The sequence below is a fragment of the Stegodyphus dumicola genome, chromosome 4, assembly GCF_044657685.1.
Source record: "Stegodyphus dumicola isolate Sdum_Otavi_A_Nest chromosome 4, ASM4465768v1".
Lineage (NCBI taxonomy): Eukaryota > Metazoa > Arthropoda > Arachnida > Araneae > Eresidae > Stegodyphus > Stegodyphus dumicola.
Window position 1 is genome coordinate 64,018,263 of NC_140771.1, and position 23,366 is coordinate 64,041,628.

General features: G+C 34.2%; 1 protein-coding gene across 1 annotated transcript in view; it reads left to right on the plus strand.

Moving 5' to 3' along the window:
* LOC118196063 (uncharacterized) overlaps nt 1-23,366 on the plus strand; it is an 83,927-nt gene that overhangs the window by 56,786 nt on the left and 3,775 nt on the right. The window contains exons 5-6 of the mRNA XM_085814247.1: nt 7,245-7,748; nt 14,854-14,984. Coding sequence (XP_085670373.1) covers nt 7,245-7,748; nt 14,854-14,984 — 635 coding nt within the window. The remainder of the gene's footprint in view (nt 1-7,244; nt 7,749-14,853; nt 14,985-23,366) is intronic.

Genomic DNA, 23,366 nt, shown 5'->3' on the forward strand with positions numbered 1-23,366 from the left:
TTTTTTTAATCTAAAAGGGCTATTAGTTTTGAAACGTGACTTCATATCGTCAGTCGTAAATTTCTTTCGCTTTTCATTCAATTCTTGCCATTTGGCAAAATTTAACATATTTACCTTTGAAATCTAATATATTATTGACTAACAAGCCAAGCTATTTAAAAGCATTACACACAGTTCTTAACAATGCTTTTCTTAATTTTTAATCTGATAGATTTAAAATGCATTTAATTCATGATATATATAATTGAAAACATTTTAATATTTCTGCATAATTACATGATATATTTCTTCATTTTTCAAATATATAGAAGATATATAACTTTCTGGTGTCAGTATCTTATAAAATGTTTTGCTATTTCCACTGCCCCATCTGTATTGATAATCTATGCATTCATAAACTTTTAGCCTCTTTGAGTGACTGCTAAAATCTGAGGCCATTCAGATTTTTTTTTTAATTGTGTGAGCAGAAAGATAGAGTTTTAGAAGAGCTTCTTGAGTTACCTTTTGAATGATATAAAGAATTGTTAACATAATGTCAAATTTTACAACTAAATATTAAATATATAAAAAAGCCTGCAGCATTCTCATGTTACAAAAACATATTTATTTATTCTGAGGCTAGGAATTGATTTAGTTTTAAAAATACAATTTATTCCTTTTAACAATTTCCCAACAGTGTCATCAAAACACTATAAATTCCTTACATGTTTTAAAGAAAGATGATTCATTTATGTAAAGATTATTAAATGTGTAATTTTATTATTCAATTTTTAATACAAATTAACTGAAATTAGAAACTGATTTTGTAAAATAATTTAATTATGAATAATTCAATTTGGGGGCTATTGGATGTTTAAAAATGATCAAAAGATTTTTAATATCTTAAAAATAAAAGCAAAATTTTGTTTTAATATTTTGTATTAATAATTCATTTTAATTTCCTTGCTCAGTTTTAATATATTCACAAATTCAGATTTAAAAGCAAAATAAGTTGTATAAATATTTTCAACATTTCTTATTTTTCCATAGTAACCATAGGAGAACGATTTGGGACTATCTGTGTAAAAAAAAGTAGGTTTTAGATCATCACACCTTCACATAATTTCACTGGAATTTTCCTCTGTATATATACTGGGATGTGACACTAAGCAGTTGAGAGTATGTATTTAAGAGGTTAAAGGGATATTGTAACTAGTGTTTCATATCCTGATAACATCCCATACGCTGTCGGTGGGACGTAGATAGGATGTCCTAAGGATATACTGGGATGTGACATTAAGCGCTCAGGAGGATGAGTTTAGGAGGAAATTGGGATATTACGGGATGTCCTGAGGAAAGTAGGACTTTAAATCCTAATAACATCCCATATGCTGTCGATGGGACATAGATAGGATGTTTTTAGGATATAATGGGATGTGCTTAGGAGGTTTGTAAAATATCCCAGGATGTCCTGAGGATGTAGTAAGTAGGAGTTCATATCCTAATAACATCCCGCACGCTGTCGATGGGACTTGGTTAGGATGTCCTGAGGATATCCCGGGATGTGACATTAAGCACTCGGGCGGAGGTGTTTAGGAGGTTCGCGGGATATTCCGGGATGTGCGCATATCCCGCGAGCAACATCCTTGGGATATCCCAAGGATGTTTTTGTGCTATGTGGGAAGAGTGTGCCTTTTAGTGTGTTGAGATGAGAATTTTTTAACTGCTTGATTAATAATATTGGGTGAAAAGCCCCTGTCAATAGCTATTGCTTTTAAATAATTTAGTTCTTCATCAAGGGCTAGTTTGGAGGAGCAAACTTGAAGAGCACGGAAAACATAGGAATAGAATGAAGCTAACTTTCGTTTAGTCGGATGACATGATTTAAAGTGTGGTGGAAGGCAAACCGATGAAGGTTTACGGTAAACCGTAGTACTGAAGTTGGATGTGTTATGTGTGACCAGAATGTCGAGAAACGGAAGAGAATTGCAAGTCTCAAGTTCAAAAGTGAACTGAATAGCAGGATCAATAGAATTCATTGTTGAAAGAACTTTCTTTAAATCATCTTTATTACCTTCAAACAGGGTAAAAGTATCGTCTACGTAGCGGAACCATGCCGGGAAGTTTAAAGTCTCAAACAATTTTGATTCATAATAATGCATGTAGATATCAGCCAGAATGGGACTGAGGGGGTTTCCCATGGCTAATCCCTCAGTTTGCTTGTAATATTTATTTTGGAAAACAAAATGTGTTTGTTTCAAACAGAGTTGAGTGAGAGAAATTACTCATCAATTTCGATGCAAGAGAAATGAAACTCGCGAAGTCTGGTTTCTAGACATCTTAATGCACCCTCCACTGGAACATTGGTGAATAATGATTTTACATCAAAATAAACCATGAGTAAATTTCTAGGAGAAATGTTTTTAACCTTTTTTACTCTATTGAATTTTTTATAGTTTAAATGTCATTGTCTAATAGAGTTGAAAATCTAGAAACAAAATATTTAGCTAAGGGATACGAGGCAGTACCTAAATTTGATACAATAGGGCGGAAAGGAATACCACTTTTATGAATTTTGGGAAGAGCGTATAATTTGGCACAATTTGCAACAGATGGGATAAGCGAATGTTTTAAGTTGCTTGAAATGATTTGTGAAGATTTGATCGCAGTTTTTACTTTTGACAAGTCCGAAGGTGAAGGATCTTTAGGGATTGGATTATATAGTCTTTCGTTTAAGAGTTTAGTGACACCATCGATGTAAGTGTTCTTATCCATGACGACTATCTGGCCACTTTTGTCGGCCTTTAAAATGATAATATCTGGGTTAGAATGAATTTCGCGCATTGTAGCTATTTCTCTCGCAGTAAGATTTGGTTTCAAAGGTTTATTATTGAATTTCACATTATGAGCGATAAGATGCCTAATCATTTCTTTCTGTGAATCTGAAACCTTACTGAACTTGAAACCTTTTTCGATTGGAGCCAAAATCTTTAGAATCAAGGGTTTACAGATTTGTGAGAAGTTAAACTTATATTTTAGAATTCTCTCTTGTTCTTTTGAAAGACTAACATTAGAAATATTAACTATTGGCTTGGTGTTTACAATGGGAAGATTTTTTTGAACTACTTGAACTGGAAGATTGTAAAAGAAGTTTTTCGAATTTAACTGCAAGGGTGTTTTTATGACGGTTAACTGCATTTTCCGTTCTAGACAAAGACTTTTGTTCAAGGGCAGTGAATTTTGGATATGAATTAGCGAGTTCCAGATGAAGCTTATGAGTTCATGTTCAATTTTGGACATGGCAGCAGACTCGAATGAAAAGTGAAATGATGCATTTATAGTGATTTGATACAAAGTCGTGTTTCGAGACTAATAGCCCTTTTGGGTTAAAAGAATATGAGTCCTTCACTAAGTGATGAAAGCAGGATGTGACGATACCATACATAAAAAGGGCAAGTTGGCTTGCATAGCCTAGCCACAGAAAAGGAATAATCAATTTTCGAACTTTTATAGCGAGTCGTAAGATGAATACTTCCTCAGAGCGTAGCAAATTGTTTGACATTATCTTGGCTACATAAAGGTAAAATTGTTGGCTCGAATAGATATTTTTCTGGAAGATGGCTAACATGAAGTGCCGCATTTTGTTCTAGCGAGATAATCATATTTGTGGCTGTGTAGCAATTTGCAAATGATATCCATTTACCTGCGTGTTTGATGTCTGATCATCGTTATTTTGTGCATTTTTTTTTTAAATTCTGTAATGCTAATCACCATTATTTGCATCTGCGTCTGCAAGTAAATGAATTTTTTATCTGATATTTCTGGTAAATCATCATTTCATATTTTGTAATTCACCTTCGGAACAAAATTAGAAGTCGAGTCATATACATTTCTGAATCCAGCACATGACCTCTATAGTTGACAGACTCTACAAACGTTTCTATGGTTGATCGCAAGTAGTTCTTAAATAGCTACCGCCCGCTACTTAAGCACATGTGCATGCATTGTTACACGGAAAAAGTTTACTAGCGTCTACATCCCAAAACGGCAGCCAATGAGAGAGGCGATTCTATTATTTTCATCGGGGAGTAGGGGATTTAGAATGGTTTTCTGAGGAATGCAACGGCAGTGGGCTATATGTTCGCTTACATTTGGAAGTTCAAAAAATTGCTAAGGTGGATTGCTCTAGTTTCTACAGTTACTTACAGGTAAATAATAGGCAGTTTTTTCGGTTTCTTGACAGAGGGCAAATAGACAATTTACCTTTATAATCTGCGTTTATCTATTTAAACTTCAGAAGATTTAAGATGAAGCGAATATATTTAACACAATGGAACACAATCTTAAGACTTGTAAATCTTTTAAAAGACAACAGCAAATTTTTAAACATTACCATTACTGTAAAAAATATCTTCTCTTCTAATTATAATAAATAATGAGATAACGCATGAATGAATTGTTAATTATATGATAACTATGCATTTATAAAAAGTTTTTAATAATGAACTATAAATAATATTTTTAATTATCGATGTATTGTTTTTTAAAAGATTTACAAGTCTGCTTGCGTTCTGTTGTGTTAAATATATTCACTTCATATTAAATCTTCTGAAGTTTAAACAGATAAACGTTGATTTATAAAGGTAAATTATCTATTTGCCCTCTATCAGCAAACCAAAAAAAAAAAAAAAAAAAACTACCTAATATTTTCCTGAAAGTAACCGCAGAAACTAAGGCAATCCACCTTTGCAATTTTCTGAACTTCCTAATGTAAGCAAACATCGTGCACTGCCGTTGGCGTTCCTCAGAAGACCATTCTAACTTCCCTACACCCCGATGAAAATAATAGAATCGCCTCTCTCATAGGCTGCCGTTTTGGGATGTAGACGCTAGTAAAAAGTTTCGGTACTTTTCTGTTATCGGGACCGAATTAAGAAATGTATGTATATATTCGTGTATGTATGGCGTATACGTGCATGCATGTATATATGTGTACGTACGTGTATATTGTAAGTATGCACACACAAACAGACAATTCTGAATCTGGTTCCGATAACAAAAGAGTACGGAAGTTTCTTCTTGTTTGTTTTATTGTAAATGAGAATTCTTGTCGAAAATGGTTTCTTTTTAATTATAATATTGATGTATTTTGCTATACTTATCAGAATAACTATTAAAAATAGAGAGGAGAATTATTATTAAAAATAACAATTAGAGAAGAATGAGAATTATTATTAAAAATAATGATTTACTGTACGTTTCTTTTTCTTTTTTTTTTAATAGCCCAGAGGGGCTAGAAAGAATATTAGTCTCAAAAAGTGAAATGTCGCATTGCCATTGAATCACTAAAAGCATCGTATTGTAAAATCTCACTCTTTTTTGTATCATAAAGTTAAAATGATCTTACGAGATAACCTGACGACTTCTCGCGCAGGTGTAAAAGAATACCAGCACAGAAGAAAGGTAAAATAACTCTTTATTATTCGTCAAACTTTTAACATAAAATGCAGGCCCTTCCCCGCTTATAAAACACCGCTGACTTGCGATGGAACTTAATAGTTCACAACAAATTCAAAGAGTAGTGCGGCACTAAAAATTTAATTTAGCAAAATCACTCTCTGAATAAACTAGAAGATTCGTCCGTTTAAATACTCACTTCACTTCATTTTATATTTGTATCCTGGCGAAGAAATTCGAGGGGAAAATGAGAGGTTCAGGAAAGATACCAAACTTAAAATAATTTGTTATGCAAATTAAGGGAAACCCTATATCATCACTTGTAGAGTCATTAGGTTAATTGGAAGCAGAAAAGATGAAAAATATGCAACCGCCTTCGCCTGGAATCGAACCACGGACCTCTGGAATACGGGCCCAGCGTGCTACCGTTACACCACGAAGGCACGCTAGGGAAGTGGGAGAAATACCTTATATACACCCCTTTTTAAAGGGCGACTAGGGTTTTAGGGGACCCAGTCGCCAAATTCTGGGTGCGGAGAATCATCATCCTCAACCCTTTTTGTTCGGGTGCCACTTGTAGAGTCATTAGGTTAATTGGAAGCAGAAAAGATGAAAAATATGCAACCGCCTTCGCCGGGAATCGAACCACGGACATCTGGAATACCGGCCCAGCGTGCTACCGTTACACCACGAAGGCACGCTAGAGAAGTGGGAGAAATACCTTATACACTTTTCAAATTTTTGCCACCAAATATTATCGGCCTATATTGTATTTAAAGAAATTAAATAATGAAGAATCTGCATGAAAGTATGCATGTCTTTCGCATTGTGATAAAACAACGGTATCTAAGAGCCATCAGATTTTGAAGAACCACCCGAATATAAGCACCTGGGAGCCCGAATTTGGAATTTGTTTATTGCCTATTTAATATTTTGCAAAACTTTGTTGAATTTTTGATTAATAAACTCAAAGATTTCAAAGCGAGCAATGGCAACACTGTACGAAAAAATAACCTTTTTGTCTCCAGCGCGCGAGACTTTCTATCAGAAATTTTAAAGATATGCTGTTTTTAAATATTTTTAGCCCAAAAGAACATTAACCTAAATGCTCTTGAAACGTCTTTGTGTGCGTAAATGTGGGGAAAAAATTCCTTTAGGCGTAACATAAAATCTGAAAGCCTTCAGATTCTTTTTTTTTTCAACCAAAAAGGATTATTAGTTACAAAACATGATTTTGCGTTGTTCCACTTTTCATTCGATTCTGTTGCCATTCAAGAAAATGTAATTTCAAAACGTAATATTTCTTTCAAATTGAATCTGTCTGTTGTTGATTAACAAACTAAGGTATTTAAAGGCAACAGATGCAGTTCTTAAAATTATTATTAATTTTTTCTGTTTGATTTAAATAAAAATGCATTTACTTCATGATGCATCTAATTAAAAGCACTGAATATTTTTATAGAATTACGTTACATATTTTAATATTTTTAATACTTTTCAGATATACAACTGATATATATATAACGTTTCCTTGTTGGTCTAAATGTGTATTCATCTGATATCCTGTAAAATGTTTCGCTTTTCCGTCTGGGCTATCTTTCTGTTGATATTCTCTGTTGATAAAACATATTAACATTAAAAGAGACTTTTGGAGCGAATGTTAAAATCTGAAACTTTTCAAAGTTGTTGGTGAACCCATTTTTATCAGCCAAACACACAAAGCAACAACAATTACTTTTTCTCATTACTCATGTCAAAATCATTTAACATTTATATTTTACACTAACATTTATTTTTTATTTATTTAGATGTTTCGTCGAAAAGAGCTGCAGGTCAGGGAACAGCACCTAAGACGAATAAAAGTGTTTGGACGCTAGTGCCTAAAGAAATCTTCGATTCCCAGTGTTTGAAGACACATCTTGTAAAATTGCCTTATCCTCATGACAAAAGGTGCAAGCAGATTCCTTTGTCTATTTCTTCACCAGTTGTTGTACCTAGCATTTCATCTCGGAGGAAGAATGTGCCAATAAAAGTTCAAAAGATACCTTTAAAAGTTCAGCCTTTATTAAAGTTCCCACCCATGTTAAAGATGCCTCCAAATTTTCAATCTCAAAATCGTTTCGCTGAATCGAACCGATCAACAAGACCAACTGTTATTTATTTCAGTAATGAAAAAAATAATCGTCAGTATTCAGCTAATGACGAAGCATATGAGCAAATGGAAGATATTAATAACAAGCAAACTCAGGACATGATGTATCTACGTAAGAAATATCATGTGCTAAATGAAGCAACTCTGAACTACATTTATGGTAAAATTAATATTTCTAATTTCTCATAGTTCAAAATTTAAAATATGGAATTTTATGTGGTATAGATTAAGAGAATTATCGCTAGGTTGCAATCTTTCTGCAGAAAAAACATCCACAAACATACTGAAGATGCAAGATATATGCTTCAAAATATGAAGTATGGTGTTGTCTTTTAATCAGTTTATTTCATCAATAAGGTGGGAAAACAAATAAGGTAGAAATGTTATTAATATAAGACATATTAATAATTAAAAACTATGCTTTCCTTCCCCCATTCCCAATTGTTTATATGCATATATAAAATAAATGCAATTTGGTAAACACTTTTGGGAAGGGGTGGCAAATATTTATCAATTCGCAAATATTCATGTATTTTATTTCTAACAGTAAAATAGTGTGATGCAGAAATTTAGAGGTATTTTCAAGTAATTTTGAAATAGGTGCTCCAGGAAACTGTCACAGCAGAAGGACGTTTGACACGTTAGGGTATTTGTATATAACAAAACACACGAGAGCTGCCTTCATACAGAACTTCATACGGTGGCTCGTATTCACGTCACACATGGGCAAAACGTCTAAAACGAACAATGCAGCCAGCCCATTCGCCTGGATTCGAACACAGAAATCAGTATTTAGTAGAATTTAGCCTCTCGGCAATTGATGAGGCGCGGATGACAAGTACCATCCATGTAATTTTTATTGATGAGTGTTATGTTAGAGCACAATAATTATTTACTTTAATAACAGATAAAATTATTTGATATGTTTTACATTACATGAAGAAAAATCTGTAATATTTTTTTTTAATCGAGCATGATTTTGAAATGAACCCTTGATCATAAATATGGACTCATAATCATCTTTATTCTACGCTTTCTTTAGTAAGATGTTTTTCAGGAAAAAAACTTAATTATGATTACTCATTATAATAACATTTTGGTGTTCTTCAATATCACTGATGATTTGTACTGAACTACTTCAAGTAATCGCCTCAGTAACATTTCAGGACTTTATTTTATTCTTTTTTCTTTTAGTTGTAAAATGTTATTAATAATATATGCAAAATAAAGACAATATTAATTAGCTCGCTGAATAAATATTCCTGTATACTTAAGTCCTACAAGTAACCGAGTAATTCAGGACTATTGAATGTTGGTAGTTCATCCTGGGTTCAAAGGTGAAAGTGCTGGCTGCATGGTTCGTTCGTGGTTTTCCCCACGCGTAACGTGAATACGAGCCAGTTTCCCCCAGAAAGTCCTCTACGAAGGTATCCTTTTTCTTAGGCAGATTACTCTCGTGTGCCTTGCCATATTCAGATAATCTAACATATTCTAACCCACAGACTTAATATGGATACAATCAACTACAGTATTATTTGAAATAAATAAGATTCATATATAAGTGTCAACTAATAGCCAAATAGATAAGACCGGTGAGCACTGTTAATATGAACTGGATTTAATTTGGAACGAAAATTAGATGTAAGAAGATTTCGAGATATTCTCCATGAATAAGTTTAACACGAGATAGTTTCTCTTAAATTCCTCCACGAAAGTATCCCTTCTTTTACGAAAGTAGCTTGGGTTCGATCCCAGGCGAACTTGCTGATTGCATGGTTCGTTTTATTAGTCTTTTCCAGGTGTAACACGAAATTTGATGTTTCCCGTAGAAAGTCTTTGACGAAGGCATCCTTTTCCCTAGGCGGATAGCCCTCATGTGCTTTGCCTTTTTCAGTAACCTATTTTAAGAGACAAATGTCTTTTCTTGGAAAAAGAAAAGTGTTCGTTGAATGAATCACATAGCTTACCATTTCGTACTTTCTTCACATCTTACTCCTCTACAACAGTAATGTAGAAGTAGACGGAGAATTAGAAAGATGAGGAAAGTGCCAGTTACTTGAAACTTGAGGTATAAATTTGAGCTCAAAAACATTATAGGAATTGAATAGTAGCAGTATAAAAGGTTTATGTAAATAAAAGAAAAACAAAATAATGCTTGCTTATGATAATCTTTGAAAACAGCTTCCACCATTGACCGGATAAAGATCACTGAATACTGCTAGTTTTGTCTTTGTTTGGCTTCCACCGAACGAAGGCTGTATAGCGTTGTTAGCGGTTTTAGCTGTTAGGTGCTTTGCAAAAATCAGTTATTGAACCAAACAAAGTAATGAGAAAATATAAGCAACATGTATAAATCTGCTTATTGATAAAGGAATTATATTTTCGTTTACCTCTGTCCACATAGTTGATCTTATGGATGATATTTATCTTCCGATTAAATTTAAGTACACCGTAGATTATTTTATTAAACTAAATCATGATATTAAATATCCCCTGTTTTAAAATACTTAAATTTGAGTTATATATATATATATATATATATATTTCACTTCATTTATGCTAAACCTGTGACAACACAAAAGTCAGCTTTCTTACACTGTTTTCTTTCAAAATTATTTCTCTAATGGAATTCGAAATTAAATGTGAAATAATTAACCTGAAAAAATGATAAAATTTTCAGACTAAGTTGTTGTCCACGAAAGGGAAAGAAGAAAGAAAGCGATGATTTGATTATTGTATAATTGAAAAGCAGTAAAAAATACTTTTTCTTTGTTTATTATCAAATAGCTTAAATTTTACCAGCTGTCCTCATATTATCAAATTAAGCTCACCAGAAACCATGTAGATAAAACAATTGACTTCCGGAGTTTTACTCCGGTTCCAATCTCCATGGACGGGCTGTTTGCGAAGAAGTTTTCCTTGCTTTCTCCGCGCAAACTGAGAAAACAAGCCTGTTATCATTAGAAAAGTCCTTCCCGAAATCATCACTTCTCTCAAGTAGATAAGTCTGGTTGATTTAGCAGTATTATTAAATTAACAATTATTTAGAATTTATTAGCTTTAATCGCGCATTGTTTTTATTTGTTGACTTTTCCTATGTGTAACATAGATATGATTTTTTTTACATTTATAAACTGCTAGATTAAGATTTTTCTTCTAAGGCTCTTTTTCTCAAGTTTAATGCAAATACGATCCACTTTCGCTTAGCAAGTGACCCACCAGCGGTCGAGCGAAAGGTCGTCTTGATTCTGGCTGGCTTTATGGATGTTTTTGTGGGTTTTTTTTTTTTTTTTTTTTTATTTTATTGTAAGTGAATACAAGCCTTTACACTTAAGAAGGTCCCTTAGGCAAAATGACCTCGTGGGCTTTGCAGTATTCAAATAACCTAATCTGTCTATTAGAAAATCTTCCACGAAGCCATACTTAGTTTTGCTAAGTTTTTTAATGTTTTCTCCGATTATATCTCTTTATAAATTTGATAGCACTGTTTTAATGAATTAAATAATAAGTATTTCTGATATCTGTTTTCCGTTTGGCTTAGTAGCTCTGAAGCAAGAAAGTTCCTTTACTGTCTTTGTGAGAAATATGAGAAACATATATTAATTTAATATATTATTTGTGATAAAAGCAAGAAACATATACCAAATTAATATATTAAAATTTTTACTAATAAAATTATTTACTTTATCCACAAAACAAATAACACTTTAAATTTAATAAATTTTCTTCGATAAATGTTTCTCTTAGTTTTTTATTTCCAGTGCCGCGGAAAAAAGTGCTCATGGAGGAAACCAAACGGTTAACTTTTATTTTATTGAATTTTTAGAGTCTTTAGGTGTTTTTTACCCCAAAAGTCAGGAAACGGAAGAAATCTGCAGTGCCTTCGCCGGGAGTCGAACCTGAACCTCTCGAATACGCACCGAGTGTGCCACCGTTACACTACGAAGGCATGTTGGAATTAGGAAGAAAATACCTTATATACGTCCCCTTTTAAAGAGCAACTGAGGATTAGGGGACCCAGTCGCCAAATCCTGGTGGTGACGAATTATTGTCCACCACCTTTTAGTTTGGGCGCCACTGCAGAGTCGTTACTATTTTTTAATGCTGGAGACGTTAAAAATATGCAGTGCCCTCGCCGGGACTTGAACCTGGACGTCTCGAAAACGTGCCGAGTGTGCTACCACGAAGATATGCTGGAAGGAGAGAGAAAATACCTTATAAATTGAATAAAAAAATATAGTTAGAAATTCGCAGAATAAAAAATATCTGATGTATATTTATTGATTGATTCTTGAAAATCTGAAAACTAGCGATATTCTCTGTATTCTAAATAATGTTAATGTTACAGTCTTACGATCATTCTGAATTTGTGTAAATAGTACTAAGTAGAGAGAATAGTTAACAAAAATCAATTTTTAGAGGTAAAAGCAAAAGATGAACTTGGAATGTTAAAAGAAAGGGAGAATGAGCTATCCTTCAAATTTTATATTGAAAATTTCTTGAACTAATAAGCAGTTTCGTGGACTTCTAGAGAGCTACAATTTTTGAGAGAGATTTAGATGACTTGCTTAGGTCCAAATGCTAATTTCTCAGCCGAAATTTTAGAAGTATCCTGTGATAAAATTTAAAAATCATTAAAATATTATGCGTTTTCTTGTAATTGTGATCATAAGGCTAAATGCACCCAAGACTACACCCTATTCCGAAAATACTAAATGACACCCACATCTATGAGGCTCAAAAAAACATCCTTATACCCACATATATCTGATTCATATTTTATCAAATTGTATTAATTTTTATCAATATTAATGTATTGTTTTTTATAATACATTGTTCGTATGAGGGGATCTCTTACTCTTGTATTATATTTCTTAAATTTTGAATCAATTAACTATATAATAAATTACTTCCTGAAATTCTCATGTATTATATATAGTAAATATTAATTCTTAAATCGCTTGGGAAATTTTTTAATTGTAATCGTTTAAAATATTTTGTAAATAACGGACCAAACTGGAATGTGGTTAGTGACTCTGACTGCCGTACCGAAGGGCCCGATTTCGATCCCGAAGCTTAAATATAATTTGTCCGTCACGTCATAGGTGGCAACGGTGACCCACCTATTACGTGCTTCCATAGTAAAGAGACCGTTGCTTCCTCCGTTAGCCTATAAACGTCTAAAACCCGCCATTCTGGGAAAGGTGTTTTTTTTTTTAATGTAATAATGTATAATAAATACTTCGGAGTGGAATATGCTGAGATGGTTTGTTTATTTTAAAATATGGAAAAGCAAAGAACTGCCTAATGAAAGGGATGCTTTCGTCGAGGACAATTTACAGGGAACTGACTCGTATTGGCGTTATGCGGCGAGGTTTGGTTTGGTTGATTTTATTTGATATCGTAAAGCACTCGAGAGATATCTACCTAAGAGGAGGGATGCTTTCGTTTAGGACTTTTTAAAGGAAACTGGCTCTTATACGCGTTACACATGGGGAAAAACATGAAAACTTCCATGCAGCCAGCCCGTTCTCAGAAAGCGCAGGGAGAAAGCCATATAAACACCATGAAGCCAACGTATTTCGAACGTTTGGAAACACAACAACAGTTGACAACAGTTTGGAAACACACTTCATTACAGTAGCAATGAGCCCTTGTAAGGCAGTAATATAAATTTGTAATGAAAATCATAATTTAAAATTAATGGTAAGATTTTTCTCTTCCTTGAGAAATTTGTCATCAGAATAGAAATACAATAATTAAAGCTTAGCTTTGCATTTCTTAAAATTTTTTGCTCTATAAACTTAGCCAATGATAATTTTTGAAGCCACATGACTGTAATCACTCTGGCTAGTTGAACAATTTTTTTCCCCCAATGGCAGATTGTGAACAGTTACAATTTTGTAAGAGTCCATTAATCAATAGGCCACCAAGGCCAGATTTGGTGGTCTCTTTATTATGGAGGCACCTAATAGTAACCACCATTGCCTCCTATGAAGGGACGGACAGTTAACAACCATGCCTTCTCCGGGATTCGAACCCAGACCCTTCGATATCGCAATCAGACTCCCCTAACCACTATACCGTCTGGACGGCCTAGTTGAACAAAATCCTTTAATTTTACTTACGTTCTTAAACTTTATATTCTTTGCGGTGTACGATTCATCTCGCAAATTCAATCCAAGTAATGTTTTTTGCTTTCTTTATAGCAGTTTATATATTTCTGCATAAGTATCAACAATAACACAGTATGTTTTCGGGATTTTATTATGGTTAAATTTTAATTGTATTGTTTTATATTCTATACAGGCGATACATTTTTAGATATTTCTTTCTCATTTATATTCTCATTTTACTCTCAGTGGTTATAACTTGCTTTAAAAAAATTATAAAGCAAATTAATTTCAATAGCTATTTCACAAATTAGCACCATTTGAAACAATTTTCTAGAGTTTTTCTTGTATGTTTTCTGTGTTTTGCTTAAAAAACAGAGTGAAATTATATAGCACTATATATCTGTACTCTGGTAATAGAAAACCATAATGTTCAAATTTGATGTCTTTGCAACGCCGTCTCAAAATCATCAATTTCTTCACAGAGAAAGGGCAAAAATTAACTTTGGGGAAATGTATTTTTTGAAATCTTCACGTATGGTTAAAAACTTTCAGGAAACAAAAATAATTTTTCTTTAAAACTTGTATAACAGAACATTGGCCCTTTTTTCTACCATGGTAGAGATATGGATTTTGAAAATTTTTTTAAAATTATTTTTAAATAATGGCATATTTTTTTAATATTATTTGTAAAAGAAAAGGAAAATTCTCTGATATTATAGATCAGTGCTCCGCAACCTTTTCTCACCTGCGACGCACAAAAAATCTTTCTGGAATTTCGTGGCACACCAAAGAGTTCCGAGTTATCAAGGAAGTGCCGAAAAAATTCAAATGCTGACACACTTACAATCACACACACAATCACACAACAGTGAAATATATAAAAACATTTAAAATAGACATTATTAAGGAAAAAAAATGTCATTGTGTATTAAATACATGATAAAAAATTGCAAAATGTCAAATACATGTATTTGATTGCGGCACACCTATATCCTACTCATGGCACACTAGTGTGCCGCGGCACACCGGTTGCGGAGCACTTATAGATTATTTTGGAAAATATTATGATCATTATTTTCATTTATGTAAAGTTATATTATAATTGTAATTTTGTTCAGACTCATAAAATGTATTATGATACGCATTCAGGTATGTCTGGTGCTGACTTGAAAAAAACAGATCTTTTACTAACAGATATGTTTTCTGGGAAACAAGTGATTCTGCCAGGAAATACCTCAGTTTCTAGTCCTGCATTATCAATTGCATTATCAAGAATTCCTGTAAGTTAATAAAAATTTTTATTTATTATCAGTGTATAAAGAATTAAATTTATACTAATTTCATTAATATAGTAAATAGTGAGAGTTTAATATTTTCATATCCTATCACCATGTTTGGAATTTTACTGCCTTTCCTGGAAGAGAAGAGGGGAGGATATCCTAAAAATGTTACATGATCCGAATGAAATTCCTCATGTATATATTCAAGGTAAATAATTTATGGTTACTGAAATGAATTCCTTTCACAAGTGCGAATGTAACATGAAAGTAGTATAATTTTCTAATCTTCACATGGTAACACAAAACTCGCTCCTTTCGAAATGCTCACTCACTAGAAGTGTTAATATTCATAACAATGACACCAGTGTAAGAAAACGCTTACGTTAATATATGCAAAAACTGTACCGTTAAGCTTAGTTCAGAGATATTTCGCAACTAAAATTCTTAAAGAAAAAGATCACCACCGCAACGTCACAAAGATGAGTGAATAATTTGAGGAGATGGTTGTTTATGCAAAGAAACCTGTATGTTTTCCCTTGCATAAACAAGCACGTTTACTTAAGGACGACCCCCCTTAATAACGAAATGGGGGAAAATATATATATGTGCAACTTACCTACGAAATCCCTTACGTCAATGTATCGTGCCAGCAGATAATATATTCCGAAAGAAATAATTTGACCTATTGAATAGAAGAGTCTACACTTATAAGTTTCACAGTGTGCAGGCATTTGTCAAATATCGCATTATGAAAGCGTTAAGAGACCAAAGCAGAGAGAGTTCTGCCTGGAGATGGTTGGTTTCGTGGACAGTGTTCATTGACAAAGCCATAGCTCACTTACGCGACAAAGTGAACAGGCATGATTTGAGGTTTCAAGATTCCAAAAATCTACAATGCCGCGTTGGAGCATGATTAAGCCATTATCAGTTCTCTTGAGCCTTTCTTTTCTCACGAAGTTAATCGTTATAAGTTTCACCTCCTCAGTTTGCTGTGCGAGTATTGATGCTCCGTGGGAAAAAATGGTGACTCGATTTCATTTTGCAGAAAATCGATGCGTTGTCATACTACGCTCGGTTACCTAAAACATTATTTTCCAGTCTGTTAGACTGACCATTTATGATGCGAAGAATGCGTTCTGGTTTCCAGTTCACTCAGTTCTTTCTTTCAGGCTATGTTTACGAATAAGGTGTTTTTACCCCATTTCCATTTGCCCGAGATCTACAGAGGTTAAAGCAAGAGATAAGCAACATAATGATCCCTTCTAATTATAACTATTTGGGAAATAAATTCATGACCCTTGTCACAGATATTTTTTCTTTTGCACTTTTCATTTCGTTACAAATTTTGTACATAATACGGATAATTTTAGTGAAATTTTATGTAAAATTGTTGCATTTCTTTTGTATACTTAGCATGAAAATCTAAATAAGTGAAGCTTGCCAGAAAAGTAAGAATACAGGGGCAAGTCTATTGTTGGGAGTTGTTAGTTCAGCGTGACTCCGGGTTAGCTTTCTCTTTAGATGCGCTTTGCATCGCGTTGTGGTTAACGTTCTTAGTAGTTTGAAGTGTAAGTACTGATTATACTTAATGATACTGTGAACACCTGTACGAGTATTACTGTTGTAAGTTGCAGAACTCTGAAGTCTTTACTTCCATAAAATAAATTTTATCAACCTATCATCTGAGCTGTGTGCATTCAATCTATTACCAATTTGTACGCACGCAACATTTTTTGGTGTCAGAAGTAGGATTTAAAGTCGATGACAAGAGTGGTAGATGAACAACTAAGAAAGCTGTCCACTGTCTTTGCTGCATTCAAAGTAAAGATGGAACGTCAACTCCATCAAAGAAAAGATGAAAGCAGAAGAGACCGTTAAAGTAGAGATGAAAACAGGACAAGAATATGTTAAAGAAGAGATGAAATCAGCCCTAGAGGAGATGAAAGCAAGCCAAGAAAAGACAGAAGAAGCAGTCAAATCCTCTAGAGAAGAAATGAAAGCTCGTCGAGAAGAAAGGAAAATTATTGCCATAACACAGAACAAATTCGAGGCTATGGAAGGCAGAATACACATGTTTGAAAATAGCATTTGAGAAACTGAAGAAAGAGCTTCTTCCGACAAAGTGCAATCCAAAGAGAGAGTTTCTGCCATCTCCAAAGAAGTTGTCCCTTTAAAGAAATATACAGAGACAGGAGGAAGCAATTGGGGGGGGTTCAAACACATGCCTTCTCGTCCCTCTCTGAAGCTATCCACATATGATGGGAAGACCTCCTGCGAAATGTATAAGACACAATTCTCTATAGCGGCAAACGCAAATGGGTGAGATTCCCAAGCTAAGGCCTGTTATCTTCCCGCTTCTCTGAGAGCATATGCAGTGGATATCCTTCAGACTCCTCAAAAACCAGAGGCTAGACTTCGAAGCTCTGTCTGGCATTTTGGAGCTGTGCTTTGGGGAGAAGGATTTAAAATATTAGAGCACTCGTCAACAGTCGCCGACGGAAACATTCCAGGAACTTGCCAGGGATGTTGAAAGGCTGTCTCATCTCGCCTTTTTGGAGTGCCCCACAGAAACAAGAGAAATCATGTCCCTGCAGTATTTTATCAATGACATTCGGAATCCTAACATAAAGCTTTGCTAATGGATGTCAATGATTTAAAAAGCGCTTTAGAGGACATCATGAAATTTGAAGCAGCCGAGCAAGCAACTCTTGGATATCGCAACCCAATCAGAGCTGCTCAAATCCAAGAGCCAGTGGATCAAGTGACTGCTCGTCTAGACGATTTAACCAGACAAGTCAATGTCTTGAGACGGAAAATAACTGATATAAAACCTACCATAAAGTGTTGGAACTGCAGCGCTGAAGGCCACATAAAAAGAACTGCAGAACACAGGTCACATAAAATAAGACCGCTCCCCCAGCAAGGACGCAAGAAACAAATTAGTGGCCATCTCGCTGAGCGGTGTTTGAAAGATAATGAGAAACCCCAATTTAAAGCTCTTGAGATATCTGAAATGAGTGGTGGTGGCAATGAACTTTTCATCGTGGAAAATATCAGTCATGTTCCTTTCAATATAACCATCAATACAGGAGCCAATTTCACCATCATTTCAAAATAGTTTTCTCAACAACTGGAAGGTAAACTCATCTGGACGCCGTCCTGCGTTACCCTCCAGACTGTGCAGGTAGAAAGAAGATGGATATTGACGGAAAATCAAACGTTAACATCCCGTTGGGAATTGCCGCTTACCATCATACGCCATATGTGACAGAGAGTGCAGATCCTTGCATACTCGGATTGGACTAAAGAAATAAAATTTTTCCTTGGACATTATAAGTAACGAACTGCATTCTCCCTCTGAGGAGATAGACTCATTCGGAATTAAAGATGAGGGAATCAATTCTGTCCACAAAGTCATAGCTCAAGATGATATCACAATAGTAGCAAGAATAGAGTTTTCTTAATTGCTTGCACGCATGTTATGTTGGCAGAGAAGTGGCAGAATCATACTAATGCATATTCTGGAATGTTAGGCTTTCGAATAACATTTGAAGTATTTATTTTTTATGCAAATAAGAATTTTACTAGTTGTATTTTACTAGTCGTATTTGTAGGTTAGTATCATAATGCAGGAAGCACATTTTAGTTGCAGAATAGTGGCAGCATCTTAAAATAATATATTTTACTGGTATAACGAATGTATCTCTGTAAAGACAGTCCTCGATTTAGTATTGGAAGAAATGCGCTCCTTTGAATGCATGTGTATAGGGATTTCACTGCTAATTATGTTGGTGCTCTTGTTATCGGGATGGATTCAAAAATGTATGTATGCGTGTGTGCATGGATGTATGCATGTGTATATGTACGTACGTATGTACGTGTGTACACGCACACATACACATACATACACAAGTGTATACATGTAATGATTCCAAATGTGTAGATGAAAACACTGGAACTCTTACACTTTACGATATTGCGTAGATGACCGAGAAGACCATAGTGACTTGAAGGTGGCTGAGTGGAAAGCGTAATGACGCAATTTAGCACAACGTATCTTGAAGAATCACAATCTTTATTTTTTTACGCATATCAAATCATCCTTTTTCAGAGAAAATGCTTCCTAATTACATTTGAATACAGTAATTTGCATTTTGAAGTACGACTCCATCTTAAGCAAGTAAGCGGCAACAGCATGGATTAAAAGCGTCTTGCCAGCAGGAGAGTTTATGCGAAAAAGGGAAGAATCATAGAACTTCAGATGAAGAAGGGTGGGAGTTGGAAAAGTTTCAGTTCAGAGTTTTGGTTTACAATTAATTTGATTGGAGAAGAGGCATCTGCATTAAAACGTTACGTAAGATAGATAAATCTGGAACCTGTGAGAAGATAAGAATTTAGGGGCAGATCACCAAATTTAGGATGTTAATTTTGAGGTCGCCAATTATTATTATTATTATTTTTTTGAAACAGCTGTCATACTTTGTTATATCTTACATACATTACATACATTTCTGAATTCGGTCCCGATAACTGAAGAATAATGATATAATGGCAGAATAATGATATAACCACAAGGATATATTTTTTAGTATAGTGTATTTTCAAAATGTCAGAAATTTGTACAGTATTTAATGTATGGAGCTTCCTTGAACTTAACTGTATATTAGCATATTATCTGTGTTTATAATGATCCGCGGCAGTAGGAAGGGCATTATTTCCATTATGGTTATGATTATTAAGATATGATTATCATTGCACTGTGAATATTTTGGTGCTGTAAACTGTTTTAGTATTTATACATAAGATTTCTACTGCCAACAATATTTGAATGTATGTATTGTCTATGTATTTTATTGTATGCAAGCACATTATGCAGTTACAACAGTATACCATCATTCGTACTTATTTGCACCATCATTCGTAGATTTTTCTCACTAATCTGGACACATGTTGTAGTTTGTATCACATTATTAATTTTGTCTGCTAATTGATATTGAACTTCAGAAATATATCCAGAGACAGATCTTGTGCAACAATATGGCAATTTCAATTGTGCAACAATATGACATGCGATACTAATCTTCTGTAATACAGCACTGCGTAACAGAATTTTTTGTAATGTTAGAGTCACGCCTTTTATCAAGATATGCTGTGCTACTGAGAGTATTTACGTATTGTCTGCAATCTCTTGTGAGAGCCCTGTGGCACAAATTTAGACCCATCTCACGTAAGTGTCATAGCAAAAATTATGATGCAATATCAGTCTTAAGGCAAACCATTAGCGTGCAAATGTTCTGTATTTTATGTACTACGTAAAATCAGTTCGATGTCTAAGCTATGCAATTTTGATGTACATGACACTGAGTCTGCAGTTTTACTTTTGATTCAATAAATACCTTCTGAACTCTTGGGTTGTGGCTGGCCGTTAATGGATAAGTCCTGCTGAGTTGGCGTTCCAAATTTGCATGGTTACTTCATATGCCTTGGCGATTTACAATTAACTAACCACTATCTTGTCTAGGCGGGAATGCAAGTACAATTGTGACAGAGCGGATTGTGGTTGTGAAACATACTGGCAGATGGCTGTATTACAGGTTATGAAAACCTTTGATCAGCGGTTTATCTTCTGCGTAACCCTTGATAAGACTTCATAATTATAGAATCATATTATTTCCATAATTGTAGAGTGTTCCCACAGAACCTATAAATCTCCATCGTCCTTCTAGTATTTAAGTAAGTTATCTTACTATTGTCTTATTTTATTACAGCACATTTAATAGATTGCATTGAATAAGGTAAAAAAAGTATAATATATAAGATCTTTTTTCAGAGAACGATAAATTTGAGGCTGCTTTAAAAAAAATTCATTCAAAGAATTATGAATCCACTTTTCTTCTTCACCTCGTTTTCGAAAATGTTTAACTGATCCTTTTAATCTATTTTGGTGGGTTATTATGCTCTCTTTAAGTTGAACCTTTATTTTCTGATATAAAATTGTAAAGTGAATCAATTTTTTTTTAATTGTCCGAATTTTTTTAGTGTTCTATTTCCCCAAATCTAATTTTTGACCTTAGAATCAGTTTTTGCCATGCACTTTAAAAACACTTATTGAAATCGTAAAATCTCGAAATGTGAAATTTGAAGTATATGAAATGTGAAATTTGAAGCTTAACTTGAAAAAAAGCGGTTAAGGTAAATACGAAATCCTCTGTCATCAATAATCGTTTCAGTTTTGTGCCAACTTTTGGTTTTTAACCATTAAGCCATTTGTATATAAACAATGCTTTAGATTTAAAACCTTTGAAGAACAAAAATTAGTTTAAAACAAAACTGCACACCCCAAATGATTGGAAATCATAGTTGTAATGAAACAGCACTTTGCATTTGATTTAATGATTCGCTGAATATTGAAAAGTCTGGTTTATACGGTACCCGGTGACTACTCCCATAACAGAGTGTTGATGCCGGGGAAAGGAATAACTACACGAACACAGGAGAAAAAATCGAAAAGTATCAAAAGAAATCGAAAAGTATGACAAGAGTGGGCAGGGCTAGATACTACTAATTACTTTGCTTTCCTCCACATAACATTTGCATAGCAAATCTTTTCAATCGTTTCTCTTTTATTTAATGTCAAATTAATTTTTTCTGAATATTTTACATTTCATCATCATTTATTACAAAACTCTGCGCCATTCCTCATTATTTTTTCGCGTACCACTGGTTGAGAATCGCTCGCTGGTCTAGCACTTGATCAGCTGTATCGCTCGGCGCATCGAATGGAGCGATAGTGAGTCTAACAATATTGGCGCCGTTGATTTATTGACGCCTGTATAAAAGGCGAAGTCAGCGACATGCAACAACAAACGGCCACGGAACCACTATTAAGATTATGCTTACAGTTCTTGTGGTCACAGTACTTATGATTACAGTGCTTGTGTAAAACATAACAAAAGCGTTGATTCCGTTCTTCTCATCGATAAGCTCGAGTGACAAGTATTGTCACCAGTACTATTTGCACTGCTGTTTCACCTCCGCTCAACGATGAATGCTACTAATTATCATATAATTTTTGATAATGGACCATGATTTGTTTGGGCATCAGTGGTATGTGGGTATATATGTCTGTCGTCTCTATAAGCATATGGGGCTCTATTAAATGGTTCTCACATCGTAAGTCATTATCTAAAGAATATTTTTTTCAAATGATAGCTAGATATACTTTACTGTCATCCGTGTCAGTCCCATTGCAGCTTGGAATGTTGTTAGTATTCTCAATCCAGTTCTTTCTCTTGTCACCCCAGAAAATTTTCAACAAACAATACCCGTCTAAACATGGAGCAGCGCTCGCAGGACTAATTATCATATAATTTTTGATAATGGACCATGATTTGTTTGGGCATCAGTGGTATGTGGGTATATATGTCTGTCGTCTCTATAAGCATATGGGGCTCTATTAAATGGTTCTCACATCGTAAGTCATTATCTAAAGAATATTTTTTTCAAATGATAGCTAGATATACTTTACTGTCATCCGTGTCAGTCCCATTGCAGCTTGGAATGTTGTTAGTATTCTCAATCCAGTTCTTTCTCTTGTCACCCCAGAAAATTTTCAACAAACAATACCCGTCTAAACATGGAGCAGCGCTCGCAGGACTGACTTCGGGCATCCTTATACAGCTTGACACATTTGTTTCTTTGGACGGGCTTCTGACTAGGCCAGTCTGTTCTTGATCGAGATGTTAAGCACCTTTAGCAGTTTGGTCATCGCCATCGACATTTGTAATCATTCGCATGTTCAGATCTATGCATACTTGTATACGGAATTTGATTCTGAGCAAAAGACTTTTTTGAAATGCCTCACTCCCCTCTTCCTCTTGTTTGTGGGCGTGTTTCCAGAGCATAACCTTGTTGGGGAATTCCGGTATTTCTTTCTTTTCTTTCTTAGGCAACTTACAAGATGGGTACTTTTGTCACGTATTCGAACTTATCGGTAATTATGGAATTCTTAACTACTGTTTATATATAAAACTACTGTTTGCCTTTAAAATTAACCCCTTATTAAATAACGCCGGTCAGAAGTTCGCCTTTGTCGTTTTCTTAGCATTTGAATGTAGAAAAACCTGATTTAAAAGCATATTTATATTTTGCTCTCGCATCTTTAAAATATTATTATTAACACATAAAATTCTGTATTGTATGACGATAATTCTGTGCGAATAGAGATGTTAAAATGCATTTGTTTAAAATAAATTACTATTTCAAATAAATGAGAACATACCAATATAAAATTTGTATTACTGCCCCAGAAATAAATAGTTTTATTCAAAGTAATACCAGACTAAGATTATATTGTTTGCCTACGTTTGAATTGTATTGCAT